This window comes from Scomber scombrus, chromosome 1 (genome assembly GCF_963691925.1).
Source record: "Scomber scombrus chromosome 1, fScoSco1.1, whole genome shotgun sequence".
In the NCBI taxonomy this organism is placed as follows: domain Eukaryota; kingdom Metazoa; phylum Chordata; class Actinopteri; order Scombriformes; family Scombridae; genus Scomber; species Scomber scombrus.
In genome coordinates, this window is record NC_084970.1 from 22,823,252 (window position 1) to 22,840,963 (window position 17,712).

A 17,712-nucleotide genomic window follows, 5' to 3' on the forward strand; every position below is an offset into this window, starting at 1 on the left:
TCAAAGAAATTCAACAGCTCTGCATTAATGAAAGGATTTATTAAAGTCCTTGTCCATCAGGTTAAAAAAAGTTTAAAGAAAAAAAAACCTGATCCCTGCCAGTTATTCTCAACCACCTTGTATTTATTCTTAAATTCACAGGGTGACATGGTGCAGCACAGATGTGGAGAGAGCAAAAAGACTTTTTTGGATTCAAAGTTCTATATTTAACCACTGCCTTACATCTCTTCCCCTCCCTCTCAAGGCCTATCATTCAACCGAGGTGTTGGAGGAAAGGATGGTTGAAATATAGCCCAGAGTTGACCGGGGGCGGGGTGGGGGCTGGCTCTTTGCTGGAATGGGATAAGCTTTGATGGGGAGTACATGGGGGTGGCTGTTGTGTTTTTTGGACATTGTATTGGGCTTAGAAAAAAAGGTGGCAGCAGAGGTGGGCTGTTTGGAAACAGCACCACTATTAAAAGGCAAAGGGCTAGATAGACAGCTGACTGTTCAGAAACAGTGAGTCACTCTGTGGAGGAGAGGACACCATTAAGGAAGATGCCCGAGCCAACAAAAAAAGCAGGTAAGTGGGCTCGATCACATTCAGCCACTTTTGGAGTTTAGTCTGAACACTTTCAACAACTTACATTCTCCAAAAAAACAAGACTTTTGACCTTTTATAAAAAAAGAGGGTTTTTAACTGTTCTCATTGGTTTGTTATCAGCATGCTGCAGCTGTATACCCATTAGTAAATGTTCCTCCTTTGTATCTTCTGTTGGATCTGTATAATTAGAAACCTTACGCAGACAACTTTTCTAAGAAACTAACAATGTGATATCACAATACGTGTGAAAAGTTAGGGTTAGGGTTAATGTGTGTGTGTTGGGCCACACCCCTCTTAAGCAACTACAAACCACAACTGAACCACTCACTACTGACCTGAACATTGTTCTCATGATACACATTGATATATGGTTTTGAATTTGCAGAATAATGTCGTAATTACTTTGTAATTATCTGACCACGGTGTTCTTTTTGTCACAATTTATGTTGCTTTCTCACTATGTATATATATATATGTATATATAAATGTATATATACATATATATATATATATATATATATATATATATATATATATATATATATATATATATATATATATATATATATATATATAATTTTTGTATATATATATTTTTTTTTCTTTTTCTTTTTTTTTTACAAGCAACCCAAAGTATATAAATGCATAAACATCTGTTTTCAACAATATAAGGGAAGATGAAATAAGATTTATTTCCCCACACTGGGAACTTAAAGTATCACAGCAGCAACTACAAGAACAGAGGCATAGAGAAATAACTTTAAAAAACTTTAAACAGTAACAGTATAGTACTTTATACATTAAGAACAACTTCAATATACCAACTAACCAAATTCTACATATACCATTACAAATAGTAGCCACGGTATAAAGTGCATTAAATAAAATAAGTAGCCAATGGTGTTGTAATAAAATGAACTTGAGGGAATTACATTTTGTGTGTCAAATTATTATTTTAATAACAAGATTAAGAGTAAGGCAAGATTAATTAAACTTTATTTTTTCTATACATCAACCCGAAATACAGGAACAGATGTATACTGTAGGGCTATAGTGTTACAATAAAATAAAAATAAAACATACTACAGTTGCTCCTGAAGGAATAGATTTTGGGTAGTTGGTGTCTTGTGTCCGCATCTCAAATTGCGTCATATCAATGCAGTAGAAAATTAGACAGATTCTTCAAAAGTATGTCCCAATTTGCGGGGGTGAAATTTGCTTAGTAATGAAATGTCACAGTACTCAGTACCCAGTAGTCAAAATCACAACATACTACATTTAATTATCTGTCCTTAGTTCCCAGCAGTGGGATAATCACTCTAAGCCCCTTTTGGCCATGTCTCAGCTCAGAAACACGTCACATGATCCAGTTGGAAACATTGTCTGAAGTGAAATGGACACTATTTCCAGCATCACTGCATTCACAAAATGCACCACTGATCCAAAAATGCACCAACAGGATTCCAGCTTGACAAATGACTTTCCACTTGTTTTTCCCCCTCTGCTCAGTGGGGTTGGATTGTTGTTAGATTGAGAAGCCCCTTAGATCAGATGACACAGTGCAGCCCAGATATGTAGCTTGAGTGCTTTAAGATTTCCAGTGACAAGGATCTGCTCTTGAAAATACTAGTTATAATCAGCTTGAGCTTGTAGCATTATCATTAAGACCCTGCAATCAACAGGATGTTTTTCAGGCTTTTTTAAATTTTTTTAACTTTAGTTGAATAGGAAGTGTTGCAATAACACATGGTTTGTCAACATTAAAGTAAAAAAAGTAATAATTATAAAAAACAATTAGATAAATGAAAATAGATGAATACAAAATAATAATTTGTTAAAGTAAATGATGTAAAAGTAAATAATAAATAAATAATACTTGTTTTGTAAAAAGAACAATGTCTCAAAAATAAAGAAAGCATTCAATTTTGGAAAGGCCAAAATAGTATTCAGGTACTAACGGCATAAAACCCAGTGACATTAGCCACTCCAGAATAACATTATTATTATTATTATTATTATTATTATTATTATTATTATTATTATTATTATTATTAGTAGTAGTAGTAGTAGTAGTAGTAGTAGTAGTAGTAGTAGTATTAGTATTATTAGCATTACCTAATTATTGATTTGGGTTCAACATGAAACAACATTAAACAGACTTGCAGCAGATTTCAGACAAACATCTAGTGACTTTCAGGAAGAGAATATTATTTAATTATTTCAGGAGTCAGTTATGTTACTCTTTCCAAAATAGCCAAAACTTTTAACATATTTATTTTATGTGGCAACATTAAACATAACTGTGGTCTTGGCCCTAAACAAAGTTGGTAAAAGCACAGAAAGCAGGACATCTGTTGAAATTGAACAAAATAGTTAATTTTTAGAATAAACAAACTGTCTTCACTTTAGCACATGTTCGCTTCTTTAATGTCAGTTAATGGAAACTGTTCATGAGTTTCAAAGTGACCTACGGTTATTTTGATTTTGAGAAGCAGACAAAGATTTGAAAGGTAAAGGATTATGAATGACTGACAACATTACAATCGATGTTGTAACAAAAAGAGAGCGCTGGCTGCAGACAGACTGAGGGCACATCATTCTTTCTGAGCCTCCAGAGACACAAAAATAGAGTTGAGTTAATCCCTCGGCTGTGATACCTGCGCCCCTGTTGCAACTGAAGCCTGCCAGCCTTGTTTATTGGTTCAGTACATATGTATCCTATATTTAAACTCATAGGGTCATCTTGCAACACAGGGTTTTTTTGTTTTTGTTTCGTTTCATGTGGTTTTGTCATGCTAAAGCTCAATGTTCAGGAATCAGACTTGTTTTACACCTGGAAACATGTATCTCAGTTAAACCTATATGCATTTTATTATTGGAAACATGTAACTTTAAAATACACATATGCTTTCAGTTGTGCTCTGTGCTGTTTGGCCCCTTTTAAAGTGTTCAAGTATGACTGAGCACATTTTATTTAACTTATAAACAGTTCAAAAAAGACCTGGCACAGCAGGTACAGACAACAGCTGGTGTTTTACACAACATGTGTAAAATTACTATTTATAGTTTTTCTGACTGACAGCAGTTTCCTATTCAGGATCATCTCTTAGTCCTGTTACTATATATATTGTCTGCTAAAGTTCATTTACAGATGTTGCAGATATGCCTTTATCCCATTTCAATCAAAACCTTGAAATATTACAGTTTACATGCTGATTAAAGAATGTCATCAGACTTTAATACACAACCTGATTAGATGGATATGATGTACTGGTTGCTGCAGAGAGGATGAATGTCTTCTAAGGTAAGTTGGACCTGATTTAAATTGCTTCAGACTGTTGCTCTACAGGTTTTGTATATGAATTCATATTTTGAACTAGTCACACATTCAGAACGTCGAAGAGCCCCAAGAGGCGTCATTACGAAGGCAAAGGCATTAGTTTTCCGTTGGCTTTTTTAGGAACACCTTTGATTAGTCATGACTTTGATAAGTTGTTGTCTATGTTAAATACTCAATAGTTTTTCAGACCAATTACCTGCTGTTTGTAAGGATATATCTCTCTCTGACATAATGTTTAAGTTTTAGTGCAAGAGTTTTTTGTTTGATGATTCCTCAGATGAAGTAAGAGCTTATACTGTGCTCCCGAGAAATCCGTACATCTCTATGTACATAAAGTGTGTAAGATAATAACATGTCGACACAGAGATGACTTATTCTACAGTCAGATATTTGTGTTTTGAGATATTCTTTGTGGAAATGGGGTGAAAAGAAGCAAATTCATAGGTTTTCAGTTAGCCCCACCCAGTGTGCTGAGACTGTACGACACGAGCAGCTCTGCTCAGCTCATGAGCCTTTTTTCTTCTTTTGCTAAAATATGAATGACTCATCTTCCCCAACCCCATCCCATCCCCCACCCACCTCCTGTTATTTCCTCGGGTATGTGTTTTGTTTCTGAACGGATGAAATGCACACGGTGAAGTTTGAATAAAACAAAAATGTACATATACAGTAGGGTTTGGGTTAGGGTTGTACTTCTTAGTTATGGGTCAAATTGATTCCCATCAATTAACTCTCACAGCAGACGGTCTTACTTTTTATTTTGAATTCATCCTCCCTCTTCAGTTTCAGCATTTTCCAAGAAACCAAAGACTCAGGAAGCAGAAGAGGAATCCTCAGTGGTCTTTGAAGCAGAGACCGAGAAGCCTGATTCTAAAGTAAAATGGCAGTGCAACGCAAAGGACATTGCAAGTGGCAAAAAATACGAGATCACAGCCAATGGAAACAAGCACTCCCTCACTATAACAGCTATTGCCAAGGAAGATGCCAATGTCTATGCAGTGATTGCTGGGGGGTCAAAGGTCAAGTTTGAGCTGAAGGTCGTATCAAAGCCAGGTGGGAGACTTTGATGGTGCAGCTGTGTGTTTGAGGTCTCTGCTTGCTCACCTATGGGCTGTGTAGTCAGCACGAAGCACAAAGCAAAATGGTGCACTTGATGCAGAAAAGCACTGAGGCAGTAAATACTTGATGCACTGCATGCACTTGATGTTTCTGCACATGAACTCACATCTCTGACAGCTGCTCCAAACCAGTCTCTGAGACCGCTGTGTGTGGAAATGTATGCTCTTAAAGACTTAGTTCATCATTTGGGGAAATACTGCACACTTATTCAAAAAGTAACAAAAATCTGCCTACCAGCACCTTTAAAGATCACAGATTAAAGGATAAGTTCACAGTTTTTCAAGTCTGTCTTAAAACAACAGTCAGGCGCCCATAATATCATTGAAACAGGATTTGCTCGCTGTAATCATTCCTCTTGCTAATGCTGACCAATAGAAGATCTCATCCAGTTTCACTTATAATGTAAGTAAAGGGGGACAAACTCCACAGTCCTTATTTTGAGGAAAAATTTATTTAGAAGTTTATTTGAAAATAATAGTAACAGTCCACAGCTTTGGTCTTTCTAGTGACAAATTCCCCCTTTTTCTTTTGAGGGACAGTGTTGAATAATTTGGATGACTGAAGCTTTGGATTTTGTCCCAATTACATACAATGAAAGTATAATATGAAGAGATCTCTTAATGGCCACCTGACTGTTGTTTTAAGATTGACTTAGAGAATGTGTCCTTTAACATGTTAAATCATGAAGTGTGAAGAAAAAGTGTCCTTTAACATGTTAAATGTGTGAAAACATCTTTTCGTCACCATGAGGTTGGCATGTAACCAGCAGAGACTCCAGGGAAGTCACTGCTTCCAGCCAAGAAATAGTCCTGCGCATTCCAACCATCAATCTTCCTATCTAACTCCCAGGCAAGGAACTGAATGAGCAGTAAGCTTTCCCAAAATGTCGAACTATTCTTTTAAGGCATAAAATCTGTACAATCACTGGCTTCATCAAAATAACCAGCACTTTCTATAGAGCACTGCACTGTAAGCTCCACTGACTGTCATGGAGTAATACATGTGCCGTTTGTCTTTCAGTGTGTCCCACTGAGGTCACATTTGATAAGGTGGAAACAAATTTCAAAGAAAGGCAGCAGACTAATAGGCGCAACGTGCCACAAGCGACTACCCACAGCTGTCTGTGGCTCATATCAGAGTGACCTTGACCCTCACACCAGCACATTTATTCCTCATGAGTAACCACCACTTGACTAGTGCTCAGGATAGGCATGAGAGGCAGCTGATAACACATGGAAAATCAACCAGCCTTTCAAGGATGATAAGACATAAGAAATATTTGGGTGATAAATGTTCATCAAAGATTATTTTCACTATCACAAAACAGCATTGGAGATTAAATGATTCAAAAGTAAACGTGACTGTTTTCTGTTTTGCTACACAAGAACATAAAACGTTTTTTAAATCAGCTTTTAAAAACATTTTGTAGAATCAAGTTGACAATATCGTGTCAGGTTTGACAGACTGATTGCTTTCGTTTTACCACCTGTGAGCTGATTATCTGTAAACATAGGGCACATTCATTGCCATTGTAATTGTATTGTGCCTCTCATTTGTGCCTTATTTCTCTGATGATGGTAACACAGAAGCTCCAGCTGAGGCCCCTGCTGATGGATCCGGGGAGCCCCATGTAGAACCAGAGCAGACCCCTGCTTCACCCGAAGCAGCACCCACAGAGGATAAGCCCGCTGCCCCAGCAATTGATGCTCCTCCATCTGAGGGTGAGTCAGACAGTACCAACAGCCTTCACTCATCTCTCATTTATAGATTAGTCATACGTTATACTGTCTGACTGACGTGGTTTTTGAGTTAAGCCTTCCTGACAATGTTTTCTGGACACTCCAGTCTATTTGAGATGACACATGAATCTACATCACAGTAAATATTTATATAAGAAGCAGCATTGGACTTAGCTTTCCTGCTGTTAGTTATATGAAAAGACTGATACTACTTTCATGTCAGCAGCCAGTGAACTAGTGTAAATAAACAATTTCTTTAAGTCTATATCTGATATACTACAGAATGTTTTGGCACATATGGATACTTACAATATTCTTGGTTTCTTTCCTTTTTGTTTTCTCTTGCCTCTTTGTGTAGGCATCTTGTGCATAACACTTGAATAAAAGTTTAGAAAAATACTAAGCAATACAGTTTGGTATGACACATTCATTTCAACACGTCCTTTTTTCATAACCATAAACAAAAATAATAAGTATTTCAGTAACATGAAATATAACATTGTACATTATACAGTACATGTTAACCACACATAGTAGTTCAGCATTTCTGAACCAATGAGGTCAGTATTTAAGGATTCATGCAATTTCATCAGTCAACTGAATGATGGCAGTTTTAATTTCCTTCTCTGGTTTTCTAACTTGCTTTTGAATTAGATGTTTGATTTCTGTCTTTCAACTTAATGTTAAAGCATTGTGTTGTGAACCTGCTTGCAGACGGACAACCTCCAGACACCCGACAGGATCTCACTGGCCTCTTCCTGGAGAAACCCAAAAGTGCAGAGGTCATTGAAGGTGAACAGAACTGAATAACCTGCATCAAACAGGAAGAACCCCCTCCCCCCAAAAAACTATACCACCCTATCTTGAATGATATGAAATAAAGAATACAAAATCTTTGTTAGTGAACAATCACAAAATAATCAAGTATTGAAATGCATCAAAATGTAGATACTACATTAATTCAGGAAGTCTATTAAAATAAATACCCATGTGTCACATTTGTCACACCATATTACCACTTTACATTCTGTACATTCAGCTGTAATAGGAATATATGGAAACATATGGAAATAACTTTCAAACCATTTTTTTATTTGCAAACTACTGTTTGTAATGAGCTGTTGTTTTCTTATATTAACAAATATCCTAAATGTGAGAGATGAAATATATGTTTATTGGCAGTCACAGATGGTTCGCTTAAAAAGGTTCTGCTCAGATGTGGGGAAGTTAACCAGATGTACATTTGTCAAATCAAATAGTTAGTTATCATCCTGGAAAACTTATAAAGTGGAAATAGGTCTCCATGCAGTGGAAATGAAATACTCCAAGACAGGTTTAAGAGATACTATACCATGGCAGTGAAAGCACAACATTTACAACAAATATAATGATAATTTCTCGCATGTCAATACAGAAATAATAATCAGTGTTTGTAAGGCACAACTGCAGCACATACCAAGACCTGGAGGGTGATTTTTAAAGCACAATCTGAAATATGACAATTTCTCTTTGCAGGTCAAAATATCACGTTTGTGGCTAAAGTAAATGCTGAATCATTGCTGAAAAAACCAACCATCAAATGGTTCAAAGGGAAGTGGATGGACCTCGCCAGCAAATCTGGAAAACACCTGCAGCTGAAAGAGTTGTATGACCGCAACTCGAAGGTAAGCTAGTGCTGCAGACACTGAAACAGAAACAGGAGATTTTTTAAATCTTATCTTGACATTATAAAAGGCATTATAACCTGCCTGACTTTATTTATGCTTGTAAAGAGCACAAAATATATAATTTTTACTAGAAGGAGCTTAAACCTAAAGTGTGTAACATTTGGCTTTGAGGCAACAGAGGTGTTTTGCAAGACCTGCTCTTCTCAGCCTCAGTTTTGCAACTTGTTGCCTCAGCAGCAAACCACAAGCATGCTACCTTAGGGGTGACATTATGGGGAGACAGGAACATTTGTATGTCACAAATTTCGTTTTCAGAACACAACAAAGATAGGCACCTTTAAAAATGAAGTATTTAAAAAAGAAAGAAAGAAAATCAGTATGTGATCATCCCAAACTGCCTGAATGTTATAACTGTCTGATTGTCTTACTGAATCTATATATGATCAAAATCTAAGTGTCATGTAACCCCTCGTTCACATCTCTCACCTCACTAATGTGGTTGCAGATCTACACATTTGAGATGCAGATCATCACAGCCAAGGCTAACTTTGCTGGAGGTTACAGATGTGAGGTGTCATCTCGGGACAAGTTTGACAGCTGTAATTTTGACTTGGCTGTACATGGTGAGTATGCCTTTCTAATCACATCAATTCACTCAGAAATATGTTATTTTGCATCAAAATGATTTTGGCTCCTGTTCTGCATCCCAGAGGCTCGTGCTGCTGACACAGGCCTGGACATAAGAGCAGCTTTTAGGCGGACGTAAGTTTAATCACTTCATTATTCTGAAGAAAACACAAAACTTGACTTACTTTTGATCACAATTTACTCTAAAATGAATACATGCTGATCAATAAGTTTTCTTTTTTTCCTGTTGATATTTATTTAACACTCACAGGTTAAAGAGATGTCATAGTAACTACTTATTGAGGGTTTGACTGCTGGACATTTCGTCACTAGAATCAGACAGTTATATGTATAAGTCATCACTGTTCCCTCTCTACAGGGCATATGGATACTGGAAGATTGATAGATAGATCTAGATATTATTATAGTAGATTCAGGAATCTTTAGAAACAAAATTATAATGATAATGACTGAAATCATTATTTCTACTTTAAATGTGTCATATAAGTTTTAATATGATATCATTATGGATATCATGTATTGAAAATGTTTATATACATGCATTTTTTCAAATTTTTTGTTGAAATTTGTAAGCTTGGGGTACAGGCCATCAAAGTTACAGCAAAACCATGTAAGTAGGGTTTGCAGCACTAGAATCACTCAAAGTGATAGTAAGTAAAACATATAAACCTAAATTTGCTGCCATGAAATAAGGAGTGAAAGGGATTGCTTAGGTGAATTTAAATCAAATTTTACGCACCATTGAGTGCACCATTAAATTAAAAATATGGATTAATCCCAAAGGACAACAATATATCAAATTTTGAATTGATGAAGAAGCATTAATTGGTGAAATAAGCGGGAGTAATAAAAATGGTTCACACCGATAACCCCAGAATGTGATTGGTTGATACCAAATTCAGTGAGGGGCAATGTTGTCACATTACTTGGTTATTGGACTTAAGTCACACTTCTTAATTTTAATAATTACACTTGATAATCAGGACTTCATTTAGGAGATTAAAAACAGAAAATACACATTTCCTCATGAACTGCAGTGGAGTATCACCATGTCATGTAAGTAATAACTGTGGAAATGCTAACCTATTAGGAATGAAGCTGGTAAGAAGAGAAGTGGACCATCAACAAGGTAGTTAAAGCGTTTGTTGCAACAATGGAGGCTCATATTCAAAATCTGGGGACTCTGATTGTTAAAGAACCCGAGAAATAAGGACTTGGGTCAGAGACTTGTCTTCTCTCCTGTGGCCTGTTGTTATCTCTCTGCATTCAAGTCAAGCAGAACCAGCGTTCTTGATGTTGCAGCCTCCAATCTGCTGAATTTTGACAAAACGACCACAGAAGGATGAACATGCGAGAGCTAAACATACTTGCATTCAAATACCTTGATGCACTGGTTAATTACTGTATATTAGCTGTCATTGTATTAACCTTTGACTCAGGTACATCTCAATATTTGAGGATTTAAGTCATGTATCTAATACGTAACATGTGCTGGTTGCACTCATTTGCTCTCTCTGATCTCCTCTTGGGTCTCAATCAAAACAGCAGAGCCAGCTGCACAAACAGCTACCCGGCAGAGTGAGCTTTGACGGTGGTTTGATCACACTGAAAGTGCAGGATGTGCTAAGACACAGGCTTTTCAGTAGCCAAGCTCTTCCACAGGGTTGCCACATAGAGGAAGTGCAGCTACAGTACAGTGTGTTGTAACTTCACCACATAAACCAGAGACTCACCTTCTAATCCTGCTGTCAGATCAGAGTCAGGGGACAAGCACACAGTTAAATCTACGCCCTTGTCTTTATCTTTCATCCCACTGATTAGATTGGAGCAGACTCCATATAGTGACCTCTGTTTTCTTTAACCTTGAATGTTTTGTTTAGTTCTTGTCTGGATGACTGCTGCTGCTGCTCATGGCTTAAAGGAATAATTCAACATGTGGGGGAATATGCTTGTTTGCTTTCTTTTCAAGAGTTACATGAGAAGTTGAAACCAGTCTCATGTTTGTGCATTAAGGATAAGACTGTTTTATATATTTCTCTTATTGGCAACAAATCGCATGTACAGAGCCAAACCAACAATGAATTGATTGTGTGTGTATCCAAAGCCTTACGTATATAGCATATTCCTGTGCTGTCAACCTCTGTTGTTGAAATCAGAAATATGTAAATGAGCCACACTGTTGCAGTGAATGGCATGTTAGCTTTTTTGAAAGGGCTCCAAAGACTCATAACAGCAATCACGTTTACGATCTCCATAGGGTAGTTCTGTGTAGGATGCCACTGCGCATGAATGGGAAAATTGATTGAGCTTTGCTAGCTTTAATTTAGTTGCTACATATCACAACCTCTTGACTTTGTGCTACCTGTGTAAGTTTCTTAAGGAACTTCAGTAAAAAAAGTCAAGAGGTTGTAATATGTAGCAAAACAAGCACCTGTGCTGTAGTTTTGATCTTACACAGAACTACTCTCTGAAGACTGAAAACATTCTTTCTAAACAAACTACTGTAATCAAATTCTTTGTAGTGAAGGAAAATGTCACCTAGTACAACAGCATAACTTAGTGACGTGTTTTTGGAGAACAACAGGGCTCTACGGTACAGAGGAATATAATATATTAGACTTTGGATACACACAATACTTGTAAGTAGGGTGAGTTCATCATTGGTTTGGCTCTGCACATGAGACTTACTGACATTAAGAAAAAACACCAGTTATGTCCTTTTAATAAATTATGGAGTTAAAGCTAAAGTAGGAAGTAATTAGCCTAGCTTTGCATGACTAGACACAGTTAGCCCAGTGAAGTTCAGAAAGCTCAGTGATTAACGTGGTGTGCCTTGTTTGTTTAATCCGTACACAAACAGAAAAGTAAAGACGACAAATTATGGATCTAGAGGGAATTACATAGCACAACTATTTTCTAATGACAGTTAAGTCCATTTGTGCAGCTTTGTTGCCTTTGCCTGCAAAACTCATAGAGACAATGAAACCCTAATAAGTAAGTAATGTTCTGGTTGATATATTTTTCTTTATGCTAAGCTAAGTGACACTAGATTCTTGCTCCCCAGTTAAAACACAAACATGAGAGTGGTACCAATATTGTCTAACTGAAAGAAAGAATTCCTTTAACCAAATTCCTTTAAACATGGCAACACCTTTCTTTCCAACAAGACATCTGTCTGTCAAATCTTTCTTAACCATAAATCCATAAATCCATTTCCTTTCAGACTTGCAGATTTATTCTTTCTAATTTTCTAATTTCCAACCTTAGCTGCATTGGTTAGCTCTGCTTTGTACCATTAGTATTTTCTCTTGCATATTGTAGCTAGAGAAAATAAGAAGTTCATGTTTAACACTATTGTTTTGTAAAAGCTCAGGAATATGAATTTGTTTTACCCAAAACAAATCATGCCTGTAAATGATCAACACCATGCCTGTAGCAGTGAAACTGTTCTGTTGATGCTGATGTTTTGTTGCTGGTGGCTGATATTTCTGCAGTAGCATAGACGGAAAAGAAGACTCAGGAGAGCTGGACTTCAGCACGTTATTAAAGAAGAGGTAAGCAGTTACAGAATAGTGATAATCATTCAAGAATAAATTGTAGATTTTCACTTTCTCTTATTTGTCTTTCTCTTTCATTCTCTTTCTGGACCACCTTGCCTCTGCAGAGAGTAAGCAACTTCAGCATCTGCAAATTGAAAATTGGATTGATGACCTAAACACTAACCTTATTGCAACTAAGCCTGAACATTAACTCCCTGCACAACGAGAGTGACCACATGAGTAAAGTGTCTTGGGATTTATACCCCGATCTCAACCAACCATTTCATCTAAGTGAAAATGTAAAATAAGATGTTCAAACATACTCAAATATATTCATGTTTACAAATGCAGACAATGAAATTTGAAGGTCCCAGCATATGAGGTTGTCTTAAAAAATCTGGTCAGTGATCCAAATTTTGAATTTTCCTGTCTTGAAGGCCTTCTCATTTATACAACAGTATCTCAAAATGTAGGACATGACAGCCACATTTAAATGATCTCCCCTCACGTTATTACTACTTTTCCCTAACAGACTGTCTGTAGAGATGTTTTGCACATTCTCTTTCTCTGACACTTCACAATTTTTTACTCTAAAACAAACGTCACCACCCTAACACATCAAACAACACTTAAATGTATCACATCCTGTTACCATATCATTATTGTTATCAAGAATATTGAACACCACACCCTAACAAAGCATGTGAGCACATGATTTGTGATTACCAGCATTATTTTAGGTCTGACCTAAAAACAGCTTTTCTTCATCGCTGTTTAACTCCCATTACTGTATTTGATTTGTTGTAAATTCATATTTCTAATATGCTGATTGAATTACTTTTGAAATGCTGTGTTTTAACTTGTCTGGTTTGTTTTGCCATATTTGTCTCTTGGGTTCTACCTCTGAATGAGCAGCAGTTTCATTAAATCCAATCGGTAAGAAACTGCTGACATGCATGCGAGTGTTGCAGGAAAACTGTTTGTTGTGTAGTTATTTATTTATTTCAAGTGAAATCAATAAACACACTACTGTACTCTCTTATGTCACTAAAATGTTGAACCAAGAATTATTGAAGATTAAATCATTGTTATTCAATGATCAACCAATAAAGTTATTGAACAAAGATATATATTGTTTACTAAACTTTAGCCAAATTATAGTGTGAATTATTGAATAATTGTTCACAAATCAGTCAATAATATTTCACAGTATACTATATCCTGATTATTTGTGAAATGCTGTAAGTCAGTGATTTTATTGTTAGTGTGGAACATGATGGTAATTTTGCACACCAGTTAACACATATTTGCACATTGTTTAAAGCATGTAAAACCCAAAATGAAATAACTGGAAATGAGGCAGGTGTTGTTAAAAAGCACTTGACTCTGTCTGTTCAGTCAGGCTTAGAGCTGAAACAGACAGCAGGAGATTAGTGATCAGCAGTCCTGTTATGGGCAAAGGCAGAAAAGATGCTGAGGGCACCCCGTGGACAGGTGTGGAACAGCACTTAAAACCTATAAATGATAACAGAAACTAAGGAGGGAAAGGACAGCGATGGAGACAGTGCAGGCAGAAGCATGACTAGCTTTTTCTGTCCACATTTAGGGGGAACAGATGGAGAGAAAATGACTTACATGATATATGAAATGGGCAATTAGCAATATATGATGTTACCTAAATACTTTATTCCTCCTCATTTATAAACTAATAGTGAATAAAATAAATTATGATGAAAAGTAATCATTTTATTTATGGTTTCTATGAAGTATTATTAAAATTAGTTAGTTTTGCTGTACTTCTATTATAGTTTATTTCTTAATGTCTATATTTGCAATTTAAATGTAAATTAAAAACTCTGTGCTAAGTGACTGGCTTTGACATCTTTCTCTGTTTGGTTTATGTCTATCAGAGCTGTGCAGACCAACACAGACTGTAATGTGGATGTGTGGGATATTCTCAAAGGTGCTCCTGCTTCAGAATATGAGAAGATTGCTTTTCAGTACGGCATCACCGACCTGAGAGGCATGCTCAAGAGACTGAAGAAGATGAAGAAAGAAGAGAAGAAAAGCATAGGTTGGTGTAGAGTTTGTAAATGACTTGACCTTTATGTAACAATGTAAACCATAGGCCTAATACTGACTAATTATTTTACTGTTCTGAATCTAGCTTTCCTCAAAAAGATGGATCCTGCTTACCAAGTGGAAAAGGGACATAAGATAAAGTTAGAGGTTCAGGTTGCTAATGAAGATGTTGATGTGAAATGGCTGAAAAACGGACAAGAAATTCATCCAACCGGAAGGTTTGAATATATAAACTTTCAAACTATTAACCTCCACTCCATGAAATATATTTACCTGTATAGAATTTAGCAAAGACTATCAAGTCTTGATGATGATTTTAATTAACTTTTTTTCTATTTTTGTCTCTTTATTGCCTCATAATATGTGGATTACCTCCCTACCTTGTCATTTCATTACATCACTAGCAAGTAAGTGTCCAAGAGCAACTGCTCTGGTTTTTTGGATGATATAGTTTAAAAGCTTACAAAACAGCTGTTTTCAAGTCCTTTAGAAAAAAAAAAAAAAAAAAAAACATGTCCAAAATGTAAATGTACCTTCCTGTAATAAATACTGCATTGAAAAAAAAAAATTCCTCCATGAAAAATGAAGTGTTTACAATGTGGGTCTTCTTTGTCAAGGTACATCTTTGAGAGTGTTGGAAACATGCGCTACCTCACGATCAACCACTGCTCCTTGGCTGATGATGCAGCATATTGCTGTGTGGTGGGTGATGAGAAATCCACCACTGAGCTCTTTGTTAAAGGTGTGTAAGGTTCAGAGGAAATCCAACATACAACTATCATGCAGGAGAACTATTAAATGCGGTTCAATCTCTCATTATTATCTGTTTTCTGCAGAGCCTCCTGTCCAGATTGTGAAGAATCTGGAAGATCAGATGGTGATGAAGGGCGAGCGGGTGGAGTTGGAGTGTGAAGTCTCAGAGGAAGGAGCCACTGTTAAATGGTTAGATAATATTCTTTGAACTCACAAATCAACATCCTCTATTAAGAAACAAATCAAATTTCCAGAAAAATCAGTTTACAAAGTGGGGTAGCTCACATGTGAAGTGAGTGCAAAGAAATACAATCAAGGGGCCATGAGTGAATGGATAAACAGGTGTTGGGTTAATTGTAACTAAATCTGTGTTCATCAGGTGAAATTTAGCATTTCTTTCAATTTAAAGTTAAAAAAACCATGACTCACACAGTGCTCATTGCTCAGACACCCAGCAGATGGCATTTGAGTTTGTCATGTCCACAGACAGATGCCAGACCTTTGAACACTGTCTCTGTGACAGACTGAAGTATCGCTGTGAGCTGTAAATTATCACCTGGATGAAAAGGTCACATGAGCATTTTAGTATGCCCCATGTGACCTTTATCTGAAGAAGAAAGTTGCTGTAAATGTGTACAGGCTATCATTTCAGTCCAAAATAAATTTCCTGGAATAGAGGCCAAACAGGAATATGTGAGGTACAGAGTCACTCGTGGTGACAGTTATGCGTAGAAATGTAACAGTGACGTAATGTAAGAAGTACCAAATAACTGTCATAGTCCAAAACAAAAAAAAATTAATAACCCCCCCCCCCCTTCCCAATCAAACAAAAAATATATTATGTATTATTACTCCAATCATACGGTTATTGTGAAAAATGTATTTAATGTACAACTTCTTTAACATGTTAATCTTCTACAGTATGTGGGTGTCTTAGCTCGGAGGTCCTCTTACTAGCTTTTAACTGCTTCTTATAGTCTTCATTCAGCTAAAAAGCAGGCTCAGCTGTCATCATCATCATCACACCTCTAAATTTGATTTACCCATCATGTACTAATGAGTGGTTGTATATGGGAGAGAGGTCATAACTCATGAAAAGCTTTGAGCCCTGATACCCTTTAAGATATCATGTTTTAAGTACTTTTCTGAGTTATGAAGAGTCAAACTAACAAAAACTGACCACGAGTTGATTTATCATACTTCTATTAATCGCAATCATTTTGTTGTGTTGCTGTATTAATATCTGTGCAGGGAGAAAGATGGCGTGGAGCTGACAAGAGACGAGTCTTTCAAATATCGCTTCAAGAAAGATGGCTGTAAACACATCTTGATTATTAATGAGGCTACAAAAGAAGACTGCGGCCACTACAAGGTTAAAACAAACGGCGGCGAGTCTATGGCTGAGCTAATGGTGCAGGGTGAGTGTCATGCGTTTTGCTGCAAGTACAATTTGAACCACTTTGTCAGTGATGAATGCTCCAAGTGCACATTCTCGTACCCCATCAATACCGTAACTGTGTGGCCTTGCCGCTCTTGGCATGCTGTCTATCCTCGGCACATAGTGGCTGTTGCCACTGCCCACATCACTCTATGCCAACTCAAGCACACATTCCAGCTAAAGTTAGAAGACATTGACCATATTTCACCTGAAGGGCACAAGTCTGCACAAGGGACCCAGCTCCTCTGTTTCCCTCATCTTTGTTTTCTTTATTGTTGCTTTGTCGCTGTTTTTGTCATTTAACAGCTGTTCTGCTATCGTGTGTAAGCTGAAAACCTTACAGTGTAATAAAGGAGACGTATTATGTGCATTTCTAGGTCTAAAATTTTAATGTGGAGCTCTGATTGTATACTGACCCTTTACACAGTAGCTCAGTTCAGCCTCTGTCTGAAAGAGGCCATTGTAGCTTCTGACAGACAAGCTGATATTAGCTCATCAGCTTGTCGTAGAATAAAATGTCACAAATTAAGTATTCACAGCAGTACTGGCCTGCAAAAGCCTGTAGGACACATTTCTACAAATGTCTTACGTTTGGGAAAAATGACTATGTTTAACATAGATACCTGACATCATAACAGTATATAAATAACAGAAAATCTAAAAGAGCATATGTCCCCTTTAAAAAAATAACCATGCGATATGTTGTCACATGACTCAGTAGCAGTTGCAGCTTCTATGTTTCTGAAAAGACATATTTTAGGAGGAAAATGTACCATGACAGTAAAAAAAAAAAGTAACTTGTGG

At 36.7% G+C, this 17,712-nt stretch overlaps 1 protein-coding gene across 1 annotated transcript in view; it reads left to right on the top strand.

The window, feature by feature from the left end:
- Positions 1-537: 537 nt before the first annotated feature.
- Positions 538-17,712, top strand: part of mybpc3 (myosin binding protein C3) — a 33,292-nt gene continuing 16,117 nt past the window's right edge. Inside the window, exons 1-15 of the mRNA XM_062430108.1 lie at positions 538-562; positions 4,707-4,976; positions 6,629-6,763; positions 7,496-7,573; positions 8,297-8,445; positions 8,954-9,071; positions 9,159-9,210; positions 12,591-12,650; positions 13,548-13,571; positions 14,546-14,709; positions 14,803-14,935; positions 15,122-15,124; positions 15,335-15,459; positions 15,554-15,659; positions 16,722-16,888. Of these exons, the coding sequence (XP_062286092.1) occupies positions 538-562; positions 4,707-4,976; positions 6,629-6,763; positions 7,496-7,573; positions 8,297-8,445; positions 8,954-9,071; positions 9,159-9,210; positions 12,591-12,650; positions 13,548-13,571; positions 14,546-14,709; positions 14,803-14,935; positions 15,122-15,124; positions 15,335-15,459; positions 15,554-15,659; positions 16,722-16,888 (1,609 nt within the window). The remainder of the gene's footprint in view (positions 563-4,706; positions 4,977-6,628; positions 6,764-7,495; positions 7,574-8,296; positions 8,446-8,953; positions 9,072-9,158; positions 9,211-12,590; positions 12,651-13,547; positions 13,572-14,545; positions 14,710-14,802; positions 14,936-15,121; positions 15,125-15,334; positions 15,460-15,553; positions 15,660-16,721; positions 16,889-17,712) is intronic.